Source organism: Ixodes scapularis, unplaced genomic scaffold (genome assembly GCF_016920785.2).
Source record: "Ixodes scapularis isolate PalLabHiFi unplaced genomic scaffold, ASM1692078v2 ptg000827l_1___fragment_3__unscaffolded, whole genome shotgun sequence".
In the NCBI taxonomy this organism is placed as follows: Eukaryota; Metazoa; Arthropoda; class Arachnida; order Ixodida; family Ixodidae; genus Ixodes; species Ixodes scapularis.
The window spans coordinates 665,724-679,446 of record NW_024610047.1 but is presented as its reverse complement, the minus strand read 5'-3'; the positions used below and the strand labels follow the sequence as shown (position 1 = coordinate 679,446).

The 13,723-nt window shown below is 54.3% G+C and overlaps 1 protein-coding gene across 1 annotated transcript; it reads right to left on the bottom strand.

Moving 5' to 3' along the window:
* Positions 1-578: 578 nt before the first annotated feature.
* On the bottom strand, positions 579-1,487 carry LOC121834244 (Fanconi anemia group J protein-like). The gene has a single exon (XM_042287992.1). It carries the CDS (start codon positions 1,485-1,487, stop codon positions 579-581), a length of 909 nt encoding a protein of 302 aa, XP_042143926.1.
* Positions 1,488-13,723: the final 12,236 nt, after the last annotated feature.

The window sequence follows — 13,723 nt, the reverse complement described above, 5'->3', positions numbered from 1 at the left end:
TGAGACGATTGTCGGAGTAAAATATATGCCCAGCTTCTCCATGGCAATCTCCACTTCTCTAACGTAGGTGTCATATTCGTCCGAAGAGGGAGGTATCGGCGCAGTCATAAAGTTTTTCAACACTCCTGCGTCGAACTTGTCCCTTCCACCAGTCCACAGGTTGTATCTCGTTTGAAATTCTTCTACCGACGGTAGAGTATTGGCGTATTCAATCACGCACCATTCGAGTATAGTCTTGTCAGACAGTCCCCGCTTGTCCAGTGGAAGAGTAGCGACTCGTACTGGAGCCTGGTCGGCCGAAACGGGATCGCTGTTGACCGAAGCAGCTGGTGTAGGAGCAGTCTCGCACGTGCACGATTCGAGTATAGGCTTGTCGGACGGTCCCCGCTTGTCCGATGGAACAGTAGCGACTCGTGTTGGAGCCTGGTCGGTCGAAACGGGATCGCTGTTGACCGAAGCAGCTGGTGTAGGAGCAATAGTAGCGTCGCGAATCGTGCAATACCAGTAAGCGTAGCCCTGTCGGCTAGCCGTGTATCTGTGTTCGCGCAGATACGTGTGCAAACTGAGGATGTGCATTTTCATAGACGACCGTTCAAAAACGAGTTTATCTCGAGCAAAGATTTCTTCTTGTCTTTGAAGGTGGACGACTCGTCTTCGCAGACCTGGACCCAATGCGATAAATCGCTCCAAACGTCGGGTCTAAAATACCTACTGTCGAGCAATAGGACGGCCCCCCAGTCGTTCACGTGACGTACGCAGCGTCCCACGGACTGGTTAACCGCTCGCATCGCCTGCGTTTTATACCATTCGTCCCCGTCTCCGCCCCTGCTGCGGTTAAACTCGACCTTGACCTTTACGTCCGGACTGTGATACGACGGATAGGGTAACCCCACGGATACGACGAGTCGAGCCAGCGAATCGGAGAAGTCGACGCCTTCGCTCATTTTGCCTCTGTGCACGACTAGAAACAGGGCCACCGTGCCGGGCTCTCCGTCAATCAACGCAGTCTTGTACCTATCGAACAAGAGGTCCGAGTTTTCAGAATCTTCCAGAAACAGATGCCCGCCGACCACCTTGACCAACTTGGGCCATAGAGGCACTTTGCGCCACACGTCTGGACAGGTCTGAATTAGCTTGTAAGAAGGGAAGAAGCACAGGACGCCAGCCTTTGTTTCGCCGACATTTTTCTTCAGGATCTTGGTCGACTCGTAGACGACGGAACCTACGGCCTTGATTAGCTCTTCGTTCTGGCATGCGCTGTAATTCATGTAAAACTCTTTGTCACCCTTGAGCGAATGCGAGATCCTACGGACAAAGACGTGACGCTTGGACACGACGTGTTCCTTGGCGGACACCTTGTGAGTAAAGAAGACGCCCAATTCCTTTTCGTACGACGACATCGGACTCAGAGTCCCCGAGGCCAGGACGATAGAGTGCGTGCACGACGACACAGACTTCATGGCGTAACTCGAGTCCATGCAGGTCATCCTGAGTTCTGGCGACTCGCGACCCTGGACGACAAACATTGCAAAGCCTTGGGCACCAAATATCTCGGGGTAGTAAAACTGAGTGACGATGCGGTCAATCAACGTGGTGTTTAACCGGTCGGACAAAGGATGTCGAGACGTTAAGGGACTCACGACTTGACCCAGGCTCACGTTGTCCGTCTTGAGGTAGCGTCTCGTCTTGGCCAGGAGATCATCGCCGCGAACAATCGCATATCCAACGTCGTTCATCATGGCCAGGAGCCCCTCGAAGAATTCGCGAAGCTCGACGTAGCGAGAAAATCGTCGTGCGTACGTCTGAAGCTGCGATCTGGACACTTGTAGGGACATGGCGTCTCTACAAAACGTTTCAATGTTGTGCGCCTCGTCGAGGATCAGAATCGCGCCGCTGAGATTGATGTTGAGCGTGCTACGGACGAAGGGATCGATCAAGTAGTTGTAGGGAGCCAGCACTATTTTCGACCTGGCTACGTAGTACTGTTCGTTGACGTAGTAGGGGCAGATATCGTTTGCAGCACAACTCTCCACCAAGTCCTCGATGTCCCTAACGTCGGGCAAACGCGTCTCTGGTCCATGCTGCTCTTTCCAATTGCGGTAGAATCGGCACGTCGACGAGGCCCTGTGTTGACTGCAGAGTTGGGGCACGTTACCGCTGTGGACTTCCCGTTCCAAGAGGCAGACTCGGTCCTTGCCGACGAGACGAGAAATGTGCGCGGCGTCTCCGATGAACGCTTTGGCCACCGCTACCATTTGGTCGAGCTGTTGGTGCGTTCTAGAGCAGAGGTAGATTTTGCCGCTGGGTCGTGTCGTTATCCATTCGCGAACGGCTCCGAGCATGGCCATTGTCTTGCCCGATCCGGTAGGAGCTTCTATCATGACGTTGGCTTTTTCTCCGAATCCGCGCAACATTGTTTCAAAGACGTCCACTTGTACGGGGTAAGGTATCCGGTCGCCCGGTAGTACGAGCCGGTAGCGGGGCGCCTCTTCCATACCCGCCAACGTTCGTTTTTGAAACGATTATACCGATCGTTCGTCTCGTCTTCGGAACTATAAATAGTCTGAGCGGAGTGGTTGACCTCGTCGTCCGTAATCTCTCCCTCCTCTTTTTCATCATCGCCATCGTTCCATTCGTCTAACACTATCCATTCTTCTTCTTCTTCTTCTTCTTCGACCTTGGTCATATCTACGTCGTTACTCATGCTTACGCGAGGAGATTGAGACGAAAACTCAACGTGCACGGTTTTTTTTAATTTTTATTGCCCAAACAAAGGATACCTACACAACCAGTCAAGGTAATCGCAAACTCTAAAGTACCTCGGATCTACGCTCTCGTACAGGCTCATAAAATCTCGATGCACTCTGGCGTTTTTCACGGTGCGTGGCTCGACGACGCTGCAAACGACTCGATCGGGAGGCATGTCAAGCAGGTAACTCAACTTGCGAACGCAGGCCACAAAGAAGGTGAGAGAGTCGGTCAGAGTCAGACACAGAATCTTGCTGGCCTCTTCGTAGCGAAAGGCGGTCGCGTTCGCGTACACTCGACCGCTTTCGAACGTGTAGTCGCAGATCACCGAACCGAGGGCGCTTGCGTCGTCGCGGTAGAGGCGAAAGTCGATGTATCGACAGGCCGTCTTGAGGTACCAGACTTCCGTCCGAACCAGTCTCATGTAGACGTACACGTTGAGTCTGTATCTGTTTTTCGTGCGGCTATGGAATCGATGCAGCGCTGCGCCTACCGTCATGAAGGGGCGGCCGACGAGAAGGATCGTCGCCGCGTGCATAGTCTCCAAGGCGTAGAGAAAGTCGACAAAGACGCTGGAGTCGCCGGGATTTCGAAGTCCGGTCGCGATGGTGTTTGCCAGGTTGTCGTAGTATACGCGTAACATGATTGTAACGTCGATTTCAAATAAAAAACTGAAGTTTCCCGCTTATATCGTTAGAGGAGATGGATGGTGAGAATATGGCGCGCATAAAAAACGCCTCAAACAACGTGACCCGGCAAAAGAGGACGGTAGCCAAGAATAAGAAGAAGCAGCAATTGGACAGTCGACAGCCAACGACTGCCGTGGACGACGTTCTCTGTAAGAACGAATTGCGTCGATTGGCCAAGGAGATGGAGATCGATCGCATATCAGAGAACGTGTACGGTAACATGCAATTCGAGGTCGATAGATTCGTCACCGAGGTCGTCGGAAAGGCCGTCGTCTACGCCCAGATGCAACACCGCAAGACGCTTTTTGTAGATGACGTGACCCGAGCTCTTTCCGAATACACCATCAAAGATTACGGCTGACGTCCAGGACTAATACAAAACACCTAACAATGTCTAATAAGAATAACGTTATACTCAAGAAGCCTCCTTCTCAGTTTGAAGAACGACTCGAAAAGTCGATGGACGACTATTTGCGAGTGCACATTAAAGACTTGTACGATACAGCCGGGGCGCACACGGGGTACAGGACCGACAGAGAGATAATGAAAGCCGCGTACGATTACATCGTGGCCAAGTATCGCAACGTTATACTTGGTCTATTTAACGACGTGACCCGAATGAACGACGTGATTAACGAATACACCGCGTTTCTTCTTCACTTTAAGAGGTCCGCCGAGCTCAAGGCCGAACACGAGAAGGTGGCCGTGCCAGCCTTAAAACACGTCATCGTCAGAATGTACAGAGATCAGAACAATCTACTCGGCAAGTTCCTGGCCACGGTGTACACGCGAGACAGACTGAAAGATGCCGGCGTCGAGGTGGTCATGAAGACCGAGGAAAAAAAGCTGTACGACGCCGACCTTCACGACGTAGACAGCCTGATCGAGACCTTTTACGACAACGGTCTGGACTATGTCGGCGTCGAGTCTTTAATTTCCAGCTACAACTCGAAGCTGAGGGGTGTCGGTACCAAGAGACGACTTTCGGACGACGCTAGACCGTCTCTTCGGGATAGCACGAACGAGTCGCCGTCGACTCCTCCTCCTCCTCCCCCTCCTCCTAAGGAAAGGACGCCCATGGAGAAGGAGTCGAGCGTCGCCCAAACATCAGCTCAGACTGCAGCGGAGGCGGCCAATAGACGGCGGTCGGACGACGCGATACCGTCTCATCGGGATTCGGCTCCTCCTAGGCAAACGACGCCCAAAGAGAAGGAGTCGGGCGTCGCCCAAACGTCCCCTCAGACTGCGGCGGAGGCGGCCAAGAGACGACGGTCGGACGACGCGATACCGTCTCATCGGGATTCGGCTCCTCCTAGGGAAACGACGCCCAAAGAGAAGGAGTCGGGCGTCGCCCAAACGTCCCCTCAGACTGCGGCGGAGGCGGCCAAGAGACGACGGTCGGACGACGCGATACCGTCTCATCGGGATTCGGCTCCTCCTAGGGAAACGACGCCCAAAGAGAAGGAGTCGGGCGTCGCCCAAACGTCCCCTCAGACTGCGGCGGAGGCGGCCAAGAGACGACGGTCGGACGACGCGATACCGTCTCATCGGGATTCGGCTCCTCCTAGGGAAACGACGCCCAAAGAGAAGGAGTCGGGCGTCGCCCAAACGTCCCCTCAGACTGCGGCGGAGGCGGCCAAGAGACGACGGTCGGACGACGCGATACCGTCTCATCGGGATTCGGCTCCTCCTAGGGAAACGACGCCCAAAGAGAAGGAGTCGGGCGTCGCCCAAACGTCCCCTCAGACTGCGGCGGAGGCGGCCAAGAGGCGACGGTCGGACGACGCGATACCGTCTCATCGGGATTCGGCTCCTCCTAGGGAAACGACGCCCAAAGAGAAGGAGTCGGGCGTCGCCCAAACGTCCCCTCAGACTGCGGCGGAGGCGGCCAAGAGACGACGGTCGGACGACGCGATACCGTCTCTTCGAGATTCGGCTCTTCCTAAAGAAACGACGCGCAACGAAAAAGTGTCGGACGTCGCCAAGACGCCGTATCATACTGTTGCAGCGGAAGACGAAGGAAGCGGTACGTCGTCGGTGGAGTTGCCGTCCTGGCCACAGCGGGAGTCGTGACTTACGCGGCAATGACCTATTATAGAAATAAACGCGCTAAAGGCGAAAACGTGTTTCTGTAGCTGAAATAAAAAAATGACCACCGACAATCTCTTGTTCAAACCTTTGAAAGCCATTCCCATAGGGTTTGAGGCAAGGTTGGAAAGTAGAGTCGACGACTACTTTAAAGATTTTTACTACGCGCTGTACTCTAACGCTGGTGTCGAAACTACCCGTTACAAAGACTACGGCGACACGGCCAATCGCGTGTTTGATTACATTGTGGCGAACCACGCTAACGACACTCGAACGGCGTTGTACGATCCGAAGCGAGCCATAGACTTGGTCTTTTCCTACACACTCTATCTCAAGAGCATTCAGTCCAAGGTCAATTCGCTGGCCAGCGAGAAATACAAGCCCGGGTTTCTGCGCAACGTAGTCATCCCGGCCCTCAAACACTTGATCTACAGAATGTATAAGGACCCAAACAACGTCCTGGGCGAATTCATGTACACAGTCAGGACCAGGGACGTGATAAAGCAGTACCCCGAGGCGTTGGGCGTGGAATTTGCTGGCGACGACATGCTTAGTAATTTGTACGACTTGGACGTGTACGACCTAGATGCCGTGGACAAGTACTTGTACGGCATTAGCGGCGGAATGTACTACGACGTTAAAACCAATACGTTTAAAAAGTACAACTCTGTGCTCGAGCGATACCAGTCCCAGATCTGGCAGGATTCCGTTCTAAAGTTTAAGCGACTCTTCGAAGAGTGGTGCAAGAAAGTCACGCGGCACTCTTCGTGGTCTAGCCAGCATCCAGCGTTCGATCCACTGCTCCGGGCCGTTTTCGATGCCGCGGGCACGCCGCAGTGGGACGCGGCGCTCGTTCGCTGGGTCGCCGCCGAGGATGGTCAGACTCTTCGCATTTACGCCGAGTTGAAAGCCAAGGTTGAATATGCCCAGACCTTTATCGACGAAAAGTTTTCTCCGGAACTCTTGAAAGCCGTTGGCGAAATCGCAAAGATTGACAACGTCAAGCGGTTCGTCTTTCTCTCCGCACCTACGCTGTCGCCGACCGAGTTGCAGGCCATACTAGACGCGTTCGAAAAGATTTTGAAGAACTACACGGAGCACAAACATAGGGACGCGCTCGTCTGGGCGGTGACCCATCCGGCCGCGCACAAAGTCTGCGAAGAGGAAGAGACGAGGGACTTGTTTAACAAGATTAAATCTGACGAGTATTTGCAGGACGGTAGCGCCTTCATAACGTCACTATTGGCACATTACGCCAAGTTTCGGAGCCTAGAGGATCTCCTGAGAGAATTTGCTAGGGACCTCGGTGCCGTTCGCAAGGACGCCGTCTTGAGAAAGCGCTGGCTGGAGAACGACGAGGAGGACATTAGGAAGGCCTTGATCGACGTCGACTGGAAGGTGCTCTACGAAAAATTTGAGCGATTGAAACCGCACCTGAACGAGTTACGACGACTACTCCTCGCTGGCGTGGGCGATCGCGGCGACGTCGATGAAAAAATGGAAAAATTGGGACCTTACTATCCTTTAAGGCACGGCAAATGTATGTTTGACGAGGCCGACGCCGCGTCTCTGTTTGCTCGCGCCACCTCCAAAGGTTTGTACGAGTGGAAAGTGCGTCTCAAGTCAAAGTTTCCCAAAGACGATTTCGATAGACTCTATCGGCTCGTACAGGAACGCCACAGAGACTACGAAAACATGAGAAAGTTTCTCGGTGACAGCGGCCTGCTTAGTGCCCCTCCGCTCGTGAAACTGCCTTCGAGCGTACCAAACCTAAAGACTTGGAACGACGCGATCCTGGCCACCATGAACGCTGCGCCCGAACTATGGATCGAAAAGATAATTAGCCAGTCGAAGTGTAACTTGCAGACGCTGCGCAAAAATGTTTCCGAACTCAAATCCCTAATGACTACGGAGCGCGAACGTAGAGATAAGATCCGCGAGTGGGGAATGAGCGGACCCATCGATAGATACCCGCAGACGCACGAAAAGGACCCAGTCGCCTTTGGCGAGTACGAGGGTTTCGACAAGGATTTGTTGGACAAAATCAAAGCCCCGTACGACATTGTAGCGACGGTGGAGTTTGATCGCATTCGAAAGGCGCACGAGAATTTCGAGCGGCACTCGGAGATTGTGAGGCGAGCTCGGTCGGCGGTCGCTACACTGATAGAGGCGAACAAGGAGTACGTGAAACACGTCGCGACGTGGGGCAAGCACCGCGCTTCCTTTTTTCCGTCCACCGAGGCGTCGCGCGAAAGCGTAAACAATCTCTTTTCGACGAGATCGGCAAATGGCGAAAACTATTGGGAGCTGCATCGAGACCTCGGGGTCGCGCAAATCACCGAGCTGTTGCACGCGGCGCGAACGGCGTACTGGAAGACCAAGCAGTTTAGTCTGGAAGCTCGAGTGAGGGTCTACCTGCGCAATCTCGTCGGCACCTTGCGCGTTTCGCAAAGCGCCGTCTCTTCCAAACTGTCTAGATTCAAGGTGTCGAGTCTGCTGAAGATGGTCGATGCGGAAGACGACGACGACTGGAAAATCGAATTTATCCGCTGGACCGTGGCGAACGAGGACGCCGACGTCGCTCGCAAACTCGTCGCAAAATCTTACTACGCCATGTGGAGGCTCTTGCGCGAAAGAGTGACGGTCGAGTTTTTCGAGTTTTTGCGCGAGGCCAAATACGCGGAAAAGTGCGTGGACCGCCGATTTCTACGGCTAGAGGACACAGTTCTGGAAACTTTTAGGGAGCGTCTCTTTCTCGATTTCGCCGACGAGACGGACCTGAGACCAGAGCTAGAGGCGTGGCTGGCGTGCCACGCCGCCTACGCGCAGATGGTCGACGCGGTCCGCAAAGAGTTTCCCGACCTGACCCGAGTCGAAAATCTCAAAGTGCACGGATCGGAAGAGGTACGTAAGGCGATCGAACGTGCCGGTCGGAATTACGCCAAGTGGCTAAACACGGAAATGATCTCGCCAAAGGACACGCTGGCCACCGTGACCGAGAAAGTCGCCAAGATTAGAGAGTTGGTGGAAAACGAAAAGCGCTACAGAGAGTCTCTGCGTGACTGGGGCATGGACTCTCCGGACGGAGAGTACGTTCGTCAGTACGAGGACGGCGTTACCGGAGAAGACGATTGCCTCGCCAGGATAATACGCGAAGGCGCCATCGACGTTGTGGCCACCTTTCCCTGGGACAGGATCGCAAACGCCCACGCAAAGAGAGCGGCCTACGTTCGGCGAAAGGCCGAAATATACGAGGCTCTGGGCCAAGAAACGGACTTGATGGACAGATTTCGACACGTCGAAAGGCTAACGCGGGACCTGAAGCTTTCTCCCTGGCCGCAGCGAGGCGATAACGCGAGAGTGCTCGATTTTCTAAAGCGAATCGAATTGACGACAATGTCGCAAAAAGACCTGATTAAGCGTCATCACGCCGACCTGACTCGAAGCTTCGTTTCCGAGCTATTGAACATGTGTAGGGACGCCAAAAACTACCTGGCAATGTACAAAGTCTTTGAAAAGTACAAGATATTCGGAATAGTGAAGCAGCTCAAACTGTGGGACATTACAGATGCACCTGACGTGCCGAAGACTGTATTTCACACGGAGACCGTCTCGTATCCAAAGTGGCTGGAGGGAGTCTTCGACTCTCGGGTAGACTGGGAAAAGGCGAGTCGGTCTCTCGTCGCGGCGTACGAAGATCGCAAAAAGACGCTAGACATTTCGTCGGCTCTGGACGCCGAACGTTTGATCACGGAACCTCGCGCCGAGGCGTACGAGGCGGCTGCCAATTCCGACTTTGTCGCCGTCAGGCGAGCGTACAGGGAGGGCTTGCACCGCACCTTGCCTGCCGCGACGTGGGAATCTTGTCGGAAAGAAATTGTTCGTCTGAAGGACAAGGTACAACACAAGCGCGCGTCTCTGGCTCGGGAATACGTAGCAATCTACGAGTCCATCCTCGCGCACCGTCGCGCCGAAGACGAATCGCCCGCAAAGTTAGTGACCAGAATCTACTCGGACGAATCGCTGGGCAATTCAATGTCGGACCTAAAGGAAGACGACGCAGATGCGGTAGAGTATCGGCACTTGCACCTGGAAAGGGATTTGAAGTTGTATTCGAAATTATTGGCGGAATTGGACGCGACGAGGGAAGCGTTGCGATCCGCGAAAGCAGACACTGACATCGACACCTGTCCTAACCTAAACGCGGAGCCCGTCGTTGGCACAGTGTTTAGCGTCTTGTCGACGCTGCGTTCGGCCCGCGCCGTCAAGAGTAAGGTGGACGCATGGAACGAGTCTCTGCGAATAAAATCTTTATTGATTGAAAAGAGAAGCAAGCCGTTTACTCGAGACTTGTTCGTCTTCCTATCTTCTTCTTTGTCGGCACGATCCGCCGCGGCCCGGTGGCCGAACTCGGACGCTCCGTTGGCTGCATCTTCGAGGTCGGGATTCGACGATTGGTACTCAAACTCGGTCCTGCCCAGATACGTGTGCGACGAGAGCGATGGCGAGGCGTACGCGACCGAGATGCAATTTTTGAAGGATCGCAGGGCGATCATCGAGAGGGAGATTGTCGCGCCCATACGTGGAATCGGGACGCCGTTCGAGGAAAATGTGTTGCGAGCTCGGATTGCGCGGACCAAAAAGTATATTTTCCTCACGGACGTATTGGGCCGACGCACCTCTACGGACGACCTCGACGTGCAACAGAGTACGCGCGACTTTACCGAGATGGCCCGATTCGTAGCGACAATGGTGCGAGAAACCAAGGAGGTGACTCATGCGATAGAGTCGCACCTGACGCCTTACGCGGAGAGCGTGAGGAGAACCGATCCGCTGGCCAGGGCGTACGCCGACTCGGATGACGGGACGACGGGGGTGTTGGAAGCGATAGCTTCTCCCGACGCGCTCGCGACTATGGACGCAGACGCACTCCGGCACACGGGCGACTATGTAAAGGTTCTCTTTGAGAAGGAAGCCAGGATGCGAGTCTTTGAAAACGTGCGGGACGCCTTGTACGTGCGCGATTGGAAACCAGTCGCCCTGCAATACGGTGCCCAGAAACAAACTCTAGATTTTTTGGCTCTACGAGAGAAGGACCTGGTCGAATGGATCGACGTCTACCTAAAGAAACACGCGTCTTTGCAGAGTGGTGATAGGATCGAGTTTCTAGATTCTTTATTCGAGACGTTATGGATCGACCTATCTAGACTCGAAGGGATAGTGAAGGCGAACGAGCGCGTGATAGGGGTGGCCAAGTCCGACCGAGAAATTGCCGACGCGGTGGACGAGTTAAAGAAGAACGGCTTGACAAAATTTGACGAGGACTTAAAAGAGTACAAACGCCTGCGCAACCGGGCGCAAAACAACACGCTCGTTTCCTTCAAAGACGCGCAACAGTTGTTGGATCGGTTGAGGGAGGTCGGACGAGTCTTGCGTTTTCTAAAGAGCGAACGACAGAGGATATGCGTTCGACTTCCATCTCGCGTTATCGACTACATTTCGCGACACCCGGACTTTGAATCGGGCGGAATCCAGTCGGGAGTCGCCAACGCTCGCGAATATAAAGTGTTTCTGGCCTTTTACGATGCTTGTGTCAAAAATTCCCTCGCGTCTCTTGTCCAAAGCCTAGACTTGAACACCACTGGGGAGTTGAACGAGGCCGTGGCGTCTTACGAACGAGTCTCAAAGCACTACCGTATCTACGACGCAGAGTACGAGACGCACGTGGAGTCTAGGCGAGAGATCCTAGCCGTGGTGCCCCAAACTAGCGCGCGAGTCAGATCCCTCGAAGCGGACCAAGAGTTTTTGCGAGCCTCCAAGGACGTCCTAGGCAGAGTGGCGTCCGACGAGTTGGCCGAGTTTGGAGCGACACTCGCTAGAATCGCCGACAGGATACGCGAAGGGGCCGCTCTCTTTGAAAAGCATCGGGCCGTGTTGTCTGCGGCGTTTGCGGTCGGGAGAGATTTTCCCAACCACCTGACCAACTACTACTACCAGCGCGACTGTATGCCATTCGCCAAGACGTTGAACACGGTTAGCGCGCAGGCCGGCCTCTACGACGAATTCGAGGCAATGCGCGACGGCAGAACGGTGTCGAAGGAGTCTCTAGCCGAAGTGTACGTGCCTCACGCCGAGACCCTGGTGTGTTCGTTGGCGGCTTACGAGGCACACGTTCGTAAGGTATTTACGGACGATGCCATCGATCACATGCGCAGAGCCAAGGAGCGAATATCGCCCGTGCCTCTGGACGCGACCATCGACAACGAGAACCTCAGGGCCGCAATCGTGCGTACCGGTGCGTTAAATAAATCGCAGTTGTCAGAACTGGAAGACAAGATCAGAGAAAGCTTGAATAGGACGCGGACCGTGATCGAAGAAGTGGGCCGCCTGACTACGTTCGGAGAGCACTGGGGTTTTCTGACGGGAGTTGGTAGCGACTACACGGAAGACCGCCACGGGGTATTTGGATACGACGCGGCGTTGGAGACGACGCGCGGAACGCGGTCGCCCAAAGAGTGGCTGTCCACTCTGGCCACGGAAAGAGGTTACAACACGGCCGAGATAGTGCAACTCCTCAAAACGGTGTCGTCGGTAAAGAACTTGTACAACGAGATACTCGGCGTGTTTCCTCCGGAATTGTGTAGTCTGTATTATCGCGTCGTCAAGCAAGTGGTGCTCTCGGACGCCGATTACAGAGGCAGGGTTCTACACGCGGCCGAGGCCCTGGCAAAGATTCGAGCCAAACTGGGCGAGTCGTGCGACCCGAGTGCCTTTGCCAAAACGTTCGCAAATGTCAGAGACGCGGTCGACAGTATGAGGTTTCTTCTCGCGCACGTCGCTTGCGTTCGCACGATTGAAAAGACACAGACGGCTCTAAACGTGTTCTTTGGGGGCTTCCCCCCGCCGCCACTTCAGAGAGACGTTGAGATTCTTCGCAAGTACGCTCTGTTGGCGGCGGGCAACCACGAGCTGGCCGCCCTGGTGTGCGAAATAATGGAGAAGACCCTGAAGGACGCTCGGTCCAACGTTCCGCTCTTGAATTACGTGGACGATCACCCCGACCTGGACGAGTACTTTCTCGTCAGGGTCGTGGAAGCGGCCAAGACATTCGCGAAGCGGTCCACCGTCTGCGAGTGGTTTTTTCGGCGGATGCGCGAGTATTATTCGAAAGAAGAGTACGACACCATGATGACCTCTCATTCTCGGGCCTTCAATTACCGAAACGATTGGATCGACGTTAAACTCATGGCCACCGTGCTGGCCGAGGGCATGGTTTGCGAACTGAACCCTACCGTGATCGAATTTATAAACGAGTTGCGGAAGGACGAGCGTAGGTTGTTAGGGCTGTTCGAGCGATACCGTGAGGCGGTGTCCACGTTTGAAAACTACAGGCTGGATTGGGCCGGCCTGATCAAGAGAGTCGGGCGGATGCCTCGCGAACGGATCCCGGGAACAGACTGGAGCGAGCGCGTCCATCCGAGCCTCGCGGCCAAACTCGCACACGGAGACGCGGCGGTGAAACTGTTTGAGCTCGTGTGCGACGCCGAAACGGAAGAAGACGCAATGAGCTCCGTATTTAGAGAAACTTCTTCAAAAGACAATTTGGATTACGGGTCGGTGTTTTACGACATGGATCTGTGGACCACCGTGATCGAAAAGACTACCGCGATAGCCGAGCGGCTCTTGGACAAGCACGCGGACGTGTTTGGTTTTCTGGAGAGGCGCGAAGGCAGAGTATCGGCCGGGAACGAGGCCTCCGAGGTTGTGCTGCGTGCGATTGCGCGCGCCGCAAACACCTGGGTGGGCAAGCACTTGTGGCGAGAACTGGTGGCAGCCGAGCTCCTGAGGAAGCACGACTACGACGCGGACGTCGTGTTTAGACTTTACGGGAAACTCGTCTATTCCACCACGGGAAAGGAGTTTTCGAGCGGGGACGTGCCCATCGACGTGTACGAGTTTCTCAAGGACAATGATCCGCCGACCGGGACTAGTCCCTCGATGGAAGTGTTTCGCATGATGCGTCCCGAAAATGTACACGGTAAGCCAGTATAACCACTGATTTTTGTTTACATCTTATATTATTTAACAACTAATTTCTGTAACTCTTGGCCATTTTGCATCACTCAAACTATTTACGCCGAGAGTGTAGTCGATAGTAGGCCGGCATATCACCTGGTTTATACCTGTGCGTGATTAAT

What these genes read in the sequence shown, in the direction of transcription:
- LOC121834244 (XM_042287992.1), bottom strand. Translation starts at nt 1,487, where the DNA reads ATGACCTGCATGGACTCGAGTTACGCCATGAAGTCTGTGTCGTCGTGC.